Source organism: Nyctibius grandis, chromosome 22 (assembly GCF_013368605.1).
Source record: "Nyctibius grandis isolate bNycGra1 chromosome 22, bNycGra1.pri, whole genome shotgun sequence".
NCBI lineage: Eukaryota > Metazoa > Chordata > Aves > Nyctibiiformes > Nyctibiidae > Nyctibius > Nyctibius grandis.
In genome coordinates this window covers 4,497,663-4,510,050 of record NC_090679.1, presented here as the reverse complement: position 1 = coordinate 4,510,050, position 12,388 = coordinate 4,497,663, and the positions used below count along the sequence as shown (strand labels likewise).

At 39.8% G+C, this 12,388-nt stretch overlaps 1 protein-coding gene across 2 annotated transcripts; it reads right to left on the bottom strand.

The window, feature by feature from the left end:
• Nucleotides 1–9,036: 9,036 nt before the first annotated feature.
• FOXI1 (forkhead box I1) lies at nt 9,037–11,209 on the bottom strand. Of its 2 annotated transcripts, none has more exons than XM_068417274.1 (2): nt 10,636–11,209; nt 9,037–9,590 (listed from the first exon to the last, which is right to left on the bottom strand). In XM_068417274.1, the coding sequence occupies exons 1-2, from the start codon at nt 11,207–11,209 to the stop codon at nt 9,037–9,039; spliced, it is 1,128 nt and encodes a 375-aa protein (XP_068273375.1). The 2 variants fall into 2 exon arrangements, with proteins under 2 accessions (XP_068273375.1, XP_068273376.1); XM_068417275.1 differs by having other exon boundaries at nt 9,037–9,311; nt 10,639–11,209.
• Nucleotides 11,210–12,388: the final 1,179 nt, after the last annotated feature.

Below are 12,388 nucleotides of genomic sequence, written 5' to 3'. Positions count from 1 at the left end.
CACCTAGTTTGCAAAGCCAATCCAAGTAATTACATAATTGCTGTGAGAGTTTAATTGTTCTCACTGCGGTTTTACAAGGCAAATGGATTTCTGTGTATTCCTTTACCTTAACTGAGCTGTGCTGCCAAGTTCAGGCCATCTCCTGCTTCAGTCCCCTTCAATACAAGCCAGGCAGGTTCCTCTAGAGGAAGAAAACCAAATAATTTTGTAAGATATTAATGACAAGCTTGTGTATCTGGGCAAAAGACTGGACTTTTGGGCTTTATTCAATGGACTTTGTTTTTTCACACTATGGGGAAAACTGATTTAGTCTTCCCCTCAGTTACTGACATTTGTTTACTCATTGGTTCAAATTGATTCCACAAGCTTTTAAACTTGGGCAGGACAGGTAGGATGCATAAAGCATCTCTTTCTTCTGTTGTGATCAGGATGGCCAAGTTGGTGTTTTTAATTTCTAATGAAAGATTTCATAGAAATAGTTGTTCTGCCTAGCAGCTAGCTACCTGCATGACCCAGGAAAGCTCACTGAACTATCAGCACAGAGTTCTCTTTGGGCATTGAGTGAGCATGGTGAATGGTTGTAATGGTTTCATGATACCTCCTGCCTGCTCTCTCCTAACAAGAAAGTACACACTGACAATAATTTCAAAAGTGAATAGTGGCTTTTTTAGTGTTTCAAAATGAAATAGACTCTAAAAACTGGAACTTCTGGCAGATTTTTCAGTAGGTCACTCTCTACAATATTAGACAAATTACTCCTATGCCTGAAGTGTGGGCAAATTTGGAAAAAGTAGTCCAAAAACTCTGTGATGAAAAACTGTTTGGTTTTCAGGTGTGATTTCTTTTTAGGGAGTAATTTAAAGAAGGAGGATTTTTTTTTTTCTTTTCAACTGTGGAAGTAAACAAACCATGTTATTGACTGAAGAGGGTGACTTCAATTAGGTGCTGTAGTTACTACAATGGACTCCATCTGGAGACACATCTGAGTGCCATTTGAACTGGAATCCATAGAATTGCTCCAGCAGGAGCAGACATACTCCTGCTAGATTTAGTCTACAACAAATGTTAATTAGTGAAATACTGCAGGTTCCCAGGCTCTAGAACTTGCAGAAACTTGAGGCAACAGAAGCAGATGTCAGTGTATTTCACTGTGTTGAGTACAAGCAGATACATCCACTTCAGTTCACAAGTCTACCTTAAATTTGTAATGCAGCTTCAGCTACACTGGGAGATAATAAGCAGCAATTGGCAAAAGCCTGCTTCTAGGAGTAATTTCTGGCCCTTTTCACAAACTCTGATGCAGTTTTGTAAGCAACCTTTAAAACTGGGCTGTTCTATTATTTGTATTTAATTACACATGTATTTCATTTTTAATTGTACATGGGTCATTTTCTTCATTCCATCAATGTAATTATCCCATTCTCTTAAAAATAACTGCAAAGTCCAAAGTGCCAACAACGCCTTCTCAACCCAAGTGTGCATCTACATTCATGGTTAAAGCTTGCAAAAGACCCAGAGGACAGAGTGAATCTAGAGTATAAGCTGTTCTGATATCAGGTATGAACCCTGATTGGGTGTAAATCATACTCCTTTGTTCATCAGCTTTGGGGAAAAGTAGTGAGCAAGGCAGACCATGTTGGAAGTTGTATAATGCAGCCCGTCTCCCTTCCCCCAACAGACATCTATTTTTAAAACATTTGAGAATTTGAAACAGCTTACAACTTTCATATATTCTTTCTTGGAATATATGATGAAAATGTACCATAAAGCAGTTTAGCTCAACACAGAATTTGCCTGGAATAATGTGAGACCATGGATGAAACTTTGTGACAGAAGCTTTGGTGGCAACGTTAGTTTAAGGAGTTCCTGAGTTCTTTCCTAGGCCCTGCCTATTCAGTCTCACCCTTGCTCCACAATGTACTGCTCCTGCCATTACCTGCTCCAGCCTATTGTAAGAACGTGCGAAGCAATGAATGGAGACAGAGTAAAACAAATAACCACTCTTGGGTTTTGGTTTGGGTTGGTAGTGGCTTTTTTCCTTACCAGGAAAACACTGAGGTCAACAAGCACAACTTGGAGACAATATACTGGGGCTTAAAACTTAATTTTCATAGAACTTCAGGAGTATTTAAAGCTTAGCACTTGCTTAACTGCTTTACCTGATATGATTCAAACCCAGCCTGTACATATTTGCAGAATTTTTTGCACACAGTACACAGACCTGTGTATTTTGTACATATAACTGTCCACTGAAATCTAATATCAAACCTTTTTATAAATTTTAGATGAAAAATGTCCTTTCCAAATATAATCTGCAAACCCAAACTAGTTAGCAGATGAATAATCTCAATAAATATATTGTAAAAATGTAGTAATACAATGGACAACTTTACTGTTGGATCACATAGATAAGAATAATGACACCTCAACCACCCAAGGAACTCTAAAAGTAATGCAGAAACCACTGTAATGTTAATGTTCACAAATTACAGGAGGTAGTTATATACTTCTGCTGTCACTCGTGTCTAAACAAAACCCTGGAAAATTCTCAAGTTGCAGATTTTTTGTTTGCTATTTGGTGCTCTGAATTCACACTCCAGGGTTTAGATTAGCCCTTTGTCATGTTTGTTGATGTTATTCCCCCTCAAAGCTGTTATTTGAGATAACAGGCCATTCCAGCCATCACCTGTCCCACATGGCAACAAGGAAACATCAGCAATATTAAAGGATTAATCTGACCACAACTGATGGCTTCTGTTTCACTCATGTTCCAGAATTTTCATGTTTCTATCACTGCATTTCTAACCTTGCTTTTGTTTAAGTAGACCTGGCCTATGCTATCCACAGCCTGCTTGACTGCTTCATTTTCATATTATCAGTTATCATCAACAGGTTTTTCCACAGCTATGAACTTCTTTTTCCACTTCTGCACAGAGCTAGGAATGTTAAATACACTTTGATGAAGGGAAAAAAAAAAGACAGTAGTCTGAGGTCTTTAAACATTTAAGGGCTACCTTACTAACTTGCCAGGGGATAAAAGGCAATGCCTCTTTGCATATTTATTTGCATAAATGCTAACACCCAAAATTGCACACATTTACAATATTTGCTTGAAAGAACATTCTGTATGAAAACCAGAAATAATATATTGCAAGCAAACCTGCAGGTGACTTACATTGTCCTATCCTGCTTGTGGGGAGAAGATTACAGGTTGTCATGCTCTTTGGCTGCATCCATTTTATATAAAAGTGGTTTAAAAATACTGAAGGATACACGCGGTATACCAGGAAAACAATGACTGCTCTGCATGCTTGCTTATTGTGATAAGCACTATTATCTACTTAAGCTGCATGGAGACAGGATTAGATAAATCGAGATTTGAAGAGTATCTCGCTCCACAACTAGCCAGAGTTAGCTCATATTTGCCACTTCCAAGCAGAACAGGAGATGTTTTTGTGGTCCTGGAAAAATGTTCAGGCTTTGTAAGCTTTGCATTTTTCCCTAGAACAAATCTGGGATCAATAAAACTTAATGCTTAGACCAAATAGTAAGTCAACATCACCTGTTTACTAATGAGGTTGTATATGAGATGACATGTAAGTTAAAATAGTCTCAGTATGTAACATCTTTTAGAGCTGTAACTCTGTACGCTGTCTACCAGAGTACTATGAATGGAGACGGCTTTCAGTGCAAAGTGAGATACTTTTTCAGAGAAACAATTAGATAGGCATGCTAGTCCTATCAAAGAACCTGGGATTTTAGAACACACAAGACTAACCCTGTGGCAACCTGGTAAGTTTTCTATAGATGACAAGAAAAGTACCAGATAAATTTTGCTCTAAATTTTTCCTGTTATAGAGAGGCAGAGATGATAACTATTTGATGGAAAATAGTAAGGATCATGTAGCATCCCAGGAATTGGTAGTTTTCAATATTTGCATTTGCATGCAGGATGTGTGTTTGTTCACCATCTTTTACAAGTGTGATTCAGTCCACATAAAGAGACATATTTCTCATTCAGAGTGCATGTTTGTATTGTCAACCTGATAGAATTGCATAGGAATTAACCCAATGAAGTTAAATGAAAAATAATGCTCATTTTATCGCTCATTAGAGTAGGTCTACCCAATTTAACTCAAAGTAAGATCTATGATAAGGCCGGCTTATTAGTATTAATTTTAACTCATCCTGTAGAATTTTGTAGTTATATGATTTTCTATTAAATTATGTAATATCATCTGAACAGAAAACGACCCTAAAAACCTCACCTTTGTGGAAACGTTAGCTATTTCACTACAGGAGGGAAATCATCATGCAAGTTCAGGGGTTAAAGAAGTTTGAGCATCCCAAAGACATTGCCAATCTGGCCAAGGAACACTTGTTTCCAGTGCCAGAATGAAAGAGCAGGCCCAGGGGAATTCATCAGACCTGAGTAAGTAGGGCTATTCACAGCTGTGGCGGGCCTAGGGTAGGGAAGGATCTCAGTGTACACCATTTGCAGCTGCAGCCACACTGTCCCCTACAGAAGCCTACGAAGCAACAGACAGGGAGACTGAGTAAATATCAAACCCTGCATCCTTTCTTCCATGTAAGAATTGTGCTAAACAGGTTTTTTTTTTCTAAATAAAAGTAAGACCTATAATTAGAGATCTGCCCACTTGTGATACAGTGAAATGCAGGTATGTCTTGTGGGCACAATAGTTTAAGTCAAGCTAGATGATGGCATTATCAGCATTAAATAACTAGGTTCCCAGTTGACAAAGAAAAAAAGATATCGCTCCACCTTCTTTGATCTTCTTGCATTCTTAGCATTCTTTCCATAAATCATTTAATAGCTGCCCTATTCATAGGGAAATGTATTGCTGAAGCTAAAAGGTGTTTGTTTTTTCCCCCCTCCACTCTCATTGGAGAGAAACATAATAAATTAAGCCAGATTTGCATGCAAGTTTGCATACACAAAACTCCTGTCATGAACTAGCAAACAATAGGCTGCTCATGTCAGAACACATTGTTCAAACAGCATAAAAAATAGCTACTGAGCTGTGAGGCACATCAGTGTTACGCTGCTGCTCTGTGTTACTGATACTTTGCCACAACAAATCTGCACCTCTACAAAGGCCACAAAAAGAAATTCAGCAGCTTTGCATCTCTCATTGTGCTGCAGTCCAAATAACCTCCATTGCTTTGTGGGACATCCTGACAAGAGGGAAATTCTGCATCCTAGATGAACCTGTATGTAGGATGTATAAGTATAAAAAGCTTTCCCTGATGACACAAATGTTACCCCTCTCTTTCAATGTGCTGCCTGGAAGCATACATCAGTTCATTTATTGGGCAGTGTATAATTAGCTACTATCTGTGTAATGTTGCCATGAAATTTGGCATTACAATGTTGAGTAGATTGCTTCTGCAACTGGTGGCACTGCAGGAGTAAAAGCATGTTATGAGTCCAGCTGGACATGCTGATATCATAGGTCACCTACACAATTTCAAACATGGGGAAAAACTCTCCTGACGTGGCGTGTAGTTACATCAGAGCTTCTGACAGCTCTTCATGGAAAGTTACCAGCATGCCAAGGTTTAGCTCTGTCTACCTCTTGGTACTGCACATGCAGAGTTCAATGCTAACACCTGCTTAGTGCCTGCTTACCTTACTTGTCTTCTGGAATCTGTCAGTGGAACAGAAGCAAGGGGAACTAATTACTGTAACTCATCACTAGTAACGAGAAGGCAGCAGGAGTGATTTTTAGCTGGAAAGGACTGAATGAGAGTAGTAGTAACAGTTTGGGGCAGTTACCTAACCAAAGCATGCCTAACATTTGAAGAATATTGCTGGCAGTATTTGTCACGTAGTGAAAGCACATTTAAAAAAATTTTAACAAAACACACTCTAAGAAAGAAAAATAAAAATCAAGAATCTTTACAGCCAAAACTACTTGGAGTTCTTTTAGCCCAAATTCTCTTTTCAAGCAGCATTAGTCAATAAATATGTTTGTAAATCAGACTATAGGTCTGTAAAGATCGCCAGTATGTTAAATATATTTTAGTTACAGGTCCTAGTTTAACGGCTTCTTTAATAACATACTTTAAAACAACAACAAAAGCCAAAAAATCACCCCTACAAACCAGATGCTTTTCCCTCCAAAAGCCATATGTTTACCACATCGATAAAGTACGTGAATAGGAACATTACCTTCCCCAGAGCAGTGCTGCTTCTCAAGTAAGAGCAGTAGTTAAGTTTCCCTGCAGGTTCCAGACTGATGTGTGGTAGCTCCAGGAACATATCAACGTGGCTGGTTATCAAAGCCGATTCTCTCTGAAAAAAACCACAAAAATACAGATGAAGAAGGGTGCTCCTAATCTGTTTTGTTACAAAGTAGTTCTGTTTTGAGGAGAAATAGGATTAACACTCCATGCAATCATCTTTCCATTTCTCCTCGAACAACAGCTTCATCAACTGAGCTGCTGTGTCAAGCCAGCTGAACGGTCGCAGGGCAGCTAATTAAACTCTGTGGACAGGGAACCTACTGGAATACATACCTTGGTCTGGGAAGAGCTGGCATGTTGGCAGCACTCCCTCATTATGCATAAACCAAAAGTGGGATTTGGTTGACAGCATCTGGGAAGCAATGAGGCACAAATTCTTGTCCTTTTGCATACCTATATGGTTTTCCTTTTAATATTTGGGACTGGGAACTAGGGGAGTCAAACAAAATGCTGAGTGACAAAGGAGTTGCTTTTTATTGTCTGCTGTTGTTTAGCAACATCGTCTTCTTAGCATAATTTGCACCTTATTTTTCCCCACATTTCTGCTCTGTAAATCCATAGTGGAATATTTTCCATTTCAGCACTAAAGAAATGACTTTCCTCTCAGTTTTGTGAACTATGTACTCCACAGGAACTATATTTCTGGGCAATTCGTTATATGTTTGCTGAATCCAAAATGTAACAGCACTGACTGAATGCATTTGTCAGATGTCACAGAGCAAGTCTCTGTAACAAATGCTGCCAGGTGCTGAGTTGCAAGGCATGTTATGGCCCACCTACTGGGCTGACATTCTGGGAAGGGCTGTGAAGTTCTAAGGGTGGGAGCTCAGGCCTCAGCACATGCCTGACTTCAGAGAAACTTATAGTCATGGCAGAAGGACACCACTAGAAGGTCATTTTATTTTTTTCTTAAGCATCAATATTAGCAAGTGTAGGTAGGTTTCAACTTCGAAGTGAGCACTTATCATAGTGGGTACAAAACTATGAATAGTCAGGGCAGCCTTGATAGTGAGAAGGTTTAACATCAAAAATAAAAAGATAAATAAGAATGCAGAAAAGATTGCAGTCATATTGGCCAATTAGCATGTGAAAATATAGTCTGGGTTCTGAAATTTTAAATGATTGGCACCACTTAGCTCCAGCAGGGGAACTCGAAGGATTGTTTTTATTTAGTGATAGTATTTTGCATAATGGCAGCCAATTATATTCCTCAGGCATGCAAATTTTGATTGCCTAGACATACACTGTCTCACTCTCTGACATTCTGTGACAATTATACTGCTCTTTCCTCAAGGCAAATTGCTCAAGTCAAACTATTAAGGAGACTTTTAAAGACATAAGTAGTATAGTACACACACAGAGGTACACACTCTTCTATACAAATGCTTTATTAAAAATGCTTCTGATGTGGCCCGTAACAAAACTATAACCATGTAGAGTCAAAAAAAAAAAAAAAGAAAAATCAAGACAAAATAGTATCTATTACAATGCATTAACATGTTTTCTGTCATTCCGAAAGTCTGGTCAGTGCCCAGATGGGAACAGTTAAACTTGCTGTCTATGTATGCTGCAGGCTATCCAGTTTGAGATATTACTGTACATAAATGTGGAACTTGATTCAAGTCTTGGTTTGAAAAAACTTCATATATATTTTAAAATTTTTTGCGGCTACAGTAGAGTGTAGGAAAAAGAAGCATTATTTCTAATATTTACACAAGGACAAACAGCACAGACTTTTACAAAATGAAAAAAATACAGTACAGGGACTTTTTACAATATCTGCAATTGATGCTTTGAAAGACCCAGCCTTTGGAATTGAAACTTGGAGACAGTTAAACTTTCTACCTCCCCTTTCTTCCTCCCTCCCCCCCTCCCCCCCAATATTCAAATTCTTTACTCAGTAGAAATGATTCATGTAGAACATTAAGATAGAACAAATGTGTTTTCTTCTTAGAAAACGTATGTATTAAATATATATATATATATTTCAGGACAGATCCTGTTTTCCTTATGTGAATAGATTTGCATGTGTAAGGCAAAAAAAAATTGACCCTGTAATTAGAATTGAAAACATTAAGATCTGACTGCACCAGCAGAAGACAATTCCATTATATTTTGTTAGGCTTCCCTTCAGTTTCAAAATGACTGTGTCCACGATAATACCAGCTTGCTTCGCAGCCATATTCCCCTGGGGTTGAAAGAGGAACAAAATTTATACAATGTGTGCACTATTATTAGAGAAAACCAAGGCCAGCACTCACCATACAAGTGTTGGTTGTTACTCACTATACAGTAGTTTCTCTTTAGATCCTTCAGTGTCTCAGAATAGCTTTGGCCAAATAAGAACTTGCTAAGCATGTCTAGTACAGACAGCCTACATCAGCAAGAGAGGATATTTAGAGATATAACCACCTTTCTATTAGCACTTTAAAAGCATATCAATATTAGTACCATGCCAGAAAAAGCTTCATGCTTAAGGCAAACAGTAACTTCTCAAGGATGTCTGTAGAGGACAGTGGTTGGCAGCAATACAAGCACAGTGTCTCAGGAGAGCTCTTCACTGGTCTTGCTGTTATGACCCCTGATTTTTTATGTGGAGCTGCCCAGTGTGGAGTGTTTGTGATTTAAATAAGTGTAACAGGTAACAAGTATGCGGCTGTCAGAAGGTGGGATGCAGCGTGGGTCCCAGAGATAACAGGCTAATGCTAATCATCTGCCCACAGATCATTTCCTCTCATAAATATACTTTGGTGTCTTAGAATCCTTCATTTAAACCTCTGTTCCTTCCCTGGAATACGGCGTGTTATTTGTGCTGATACTGCTGTAAAAATGGGTGTTAAACTGGTTGAGCACAGAGTTGCTGTAGCCAAGGTGGCTAGAAGGCATAGAATTGGACCACTCTCCCACACCATGACTGGGGATATTAGAGAGCGGAGAGTAGGAATTAAAGCCTACCATATTCTGTCCCATTTTGTCAATGGGTTCAGAGTTGAGTCCCAAAGGCACCGAGCGGCTCACTGAGTTAGAGCCGTTAACATACGCAGTCATACTGGAGAGGAAGTTACTGAGGCATGGGCTACTGGAAGATGGAGGTGGAGATCCTTTCTCAGGTGAATTGTCAGTCCCAGGTGATGAGTTTTCCAAGATATCCTGATGCTCTACAGCTTTGGGACTGCCAGTCAGGGCACTATCCTCTGGTTTCTCAGATGCGAGAGTGGCAGCACTAGCCCCAATGTCAGACTTCCTTTTCCTCTTCCTGCGAAAGTTCCCATTGTCAAACATCTTCTCACAGTTCGGGTCTAGAGTCCAGTAATTCCCTTTTCCTGTCAAAGGGGACAAAAAGCACATTTTTAGTTTAAAAATATGCACACAAACAGCAAAGAGCAGTCATTTAGGGCTTTATAATGTTTCCTTCATTTCACAGAAACAGAACAGTTGCATGAGCAAAAAACAGATGTATTTTTTAAATGCATAAAAGCAGAAGTCTGTTGAATTCAGAAAAAAGTGTAAAGTTTTGGGCGGTGTCCTTCAGCCCTGACTCTTCACACAGGTAAAACTGCAAGTGGAGCCACTGCGAGGGCTTTTTGTTTGTTGTTTTCTTGGGAGGGAAGGAGGTTTTCAGTAGATAGCTGGTCCTCTGAATTTACAGCAAAGTAATCAAATCCCATACGGGGCTGCTCCTCCAGATTCAGTGGGGTAGGATAGGTTTCTAATGAGACAGAACCAGATTTTTGGCCCTCTGTGGCAGCATAATTGAATGGCTTTTAAATGTTCTCCGTGGTTCTCAACAGCTATTGATAGAAAACAATAAATAAAGGAACAATCTGACAGCACATCAGCCAAGGAGTTGGAAACAGCAGAGGTGTGATTCCAAGCAAAACGCTATTTGAAACAAACAAAATAAAAGCAGCCTGCTTTCCTCTCGAGAATTCTTGTTGACTCCCAAAAGCTACTGGATTTCTTTGAGAACTCTGAGTTTGCCTTATCCCCTTTCCATTAATTCGCAGTTAAGTTTGACATGTCATATGCATTACACCAAATGGGTTTTGAATGTGACTTACTCAGACTGCTCCTGTGCTTGCTGAGCCTCATGCTCGGCACATTGATCAGTTCTCAGGAAAACCTAGAGCAGTAAAGAGTCCCCTTCCCTGCAGAGATTTATTAGCAACACCAATTCAGACCTCAACGATGCATAGTTGCCTTCTAGTTCAGACCTATGAAAATAAAAGAGCTACTATTGTATGTAGGTTGTATCTATCGTATGTATGTATCTCCTGTATCTAGGCTATTATGTCTCTTTGTAATGTATTAGGTGTTTTTAAATTAATCAGGGTTGGGGGGAGGAGGGGGAGGGGGAGAGAGCTATACCTGGATCGTCTTCGTCTCGGGGCACCTTCTTGAAGCAGTCGTTGAGAGACAAGTTGTGCCGTATGGAGTTCTGCCAGCCAGCTTTGCTTTTGTTATAGAATGGGAAGTTGTCAGCCACGTACTGGTAGATCTGACTGAGAGTCAGCCTCTTTTCGGGTGCTCCATGGATAGCCATGGCAATAAGTGCAGAGTAGGAGTAAGGTGGTCTAACCAACTTCATAAGCTCTTCTTGGGACGGGAGAGGAAGCCAGCCAAGGTCAGTTCCTCCCAAGCTATGCATGTTAGGCAAGAGCTGCCTTTGCATCCCGTAAGACTGAGGAATGAAGGGACTGGCATTGGATCCTGGGAGATACGGTGGTGGAGTAATGGAAGGTCCATTTAGCCAGAGGTAAGGATTGGGAGTGGTGTTGTAATCCGTTGTCTCAAAGGTGCTCGGTCGCTGTGGACTAGGGATATTCTGTGGGTGGAAGAAGTTCTCATAGTAGATATTCATCTCTGGAGGTTCTTGACCAATATTTGGAAATTGTGGGCTGCAGCGTGGTGGAGAGTGCGTTTGTGGCTCAAAGGAGCTCATGCTCGTGCTCTACCGCAGGCAGCTGATAAGTTCAGACACACCTGTGCTACTGCTGCTTTCCTGAGACAGGTGCATCACCTGTGCCCTTCCCTACCTACTTATGCACCTGTAAATGTTTCAGCTTGTGCTGCAGGCTCCACCCCACAGCCCTGAGTGGCTGCAGATGAGGACGATATCCTTTTTGGAATGCTGGCAGTCCCAGCCAGTCATTGATGTCACATCAACCAAACGTGAAAGTTACAACTGTTTATCTTCTTAAATGAATGAAGGAATTTTCCACTAATGTGATGCACATAAAGAAAGCCTAAGGTGCCTTCAAGTTAAATCCCCTGATCGGAGATCCTCCTCTTTCTTCCTTTCACAATGAAGCTTCAGCATTTAGTATGTATTTCTTTTTAAAGAAAAGCCATTTTGTGCTGCTGCTAGTAACACCCCAGAATACAAAAGCCATTGCCACTTGTCAATGCAACAGTAGGCATATATATACTTTTTTTTTTAAAAAAAAAAAAGAAAAAAGAAAAGGTCAGACCTCCTTTCGTTCTGTAATTTTAATTGCAGAGTTGCTCCTATTTCCCCCTAGGCAATCACAGTACTACAGGCAAATTCTGTAGCTGGTTACTCACGTGAGTAATCTTACTGATATAAATGGAATTACTCCATAAAGTAAGGATTAATCTTGTGAGAAAAAAAATTCAAGCTTAATCATCAAACCTTTCTTTAGAGCCTAAATTGGTGAACTGAGATGGGAAATCATTATTTGCTGCTTCCTCTTTGCTGCAGGATTGGTGCAGAGAGCTCATAAAATCTCTTAGCAGAATTTCCAAACAGGAAAGAGGCAGTGTTCAGCACAGCTCTTTTCAGCTAATTTCCAGTAACTTCATTTGTATCTATACAGACAAAAGCTGATTCCTTAAAATTAAGTAACAAGGAAAAACCTCTAGCCCTGTTAGGACTTGGAAAAATACTTACTGCCTTGCATGGCACCCTGCACTTTCAAAGGAGGAGAAACCAGAGCTGCAATCACACCTACACCTGTCTTGGAATGAGGACAGCTCTTAAGACTGTGTCACTGCATAGAAGACTGCACTGTACTTAAAAGCATAGTTGCAGTTCCCTTCAGAAGTGATATTTGCATATTTTTTTTTATGTTTAAGGCGCATACATACGTTTGGAACTTGA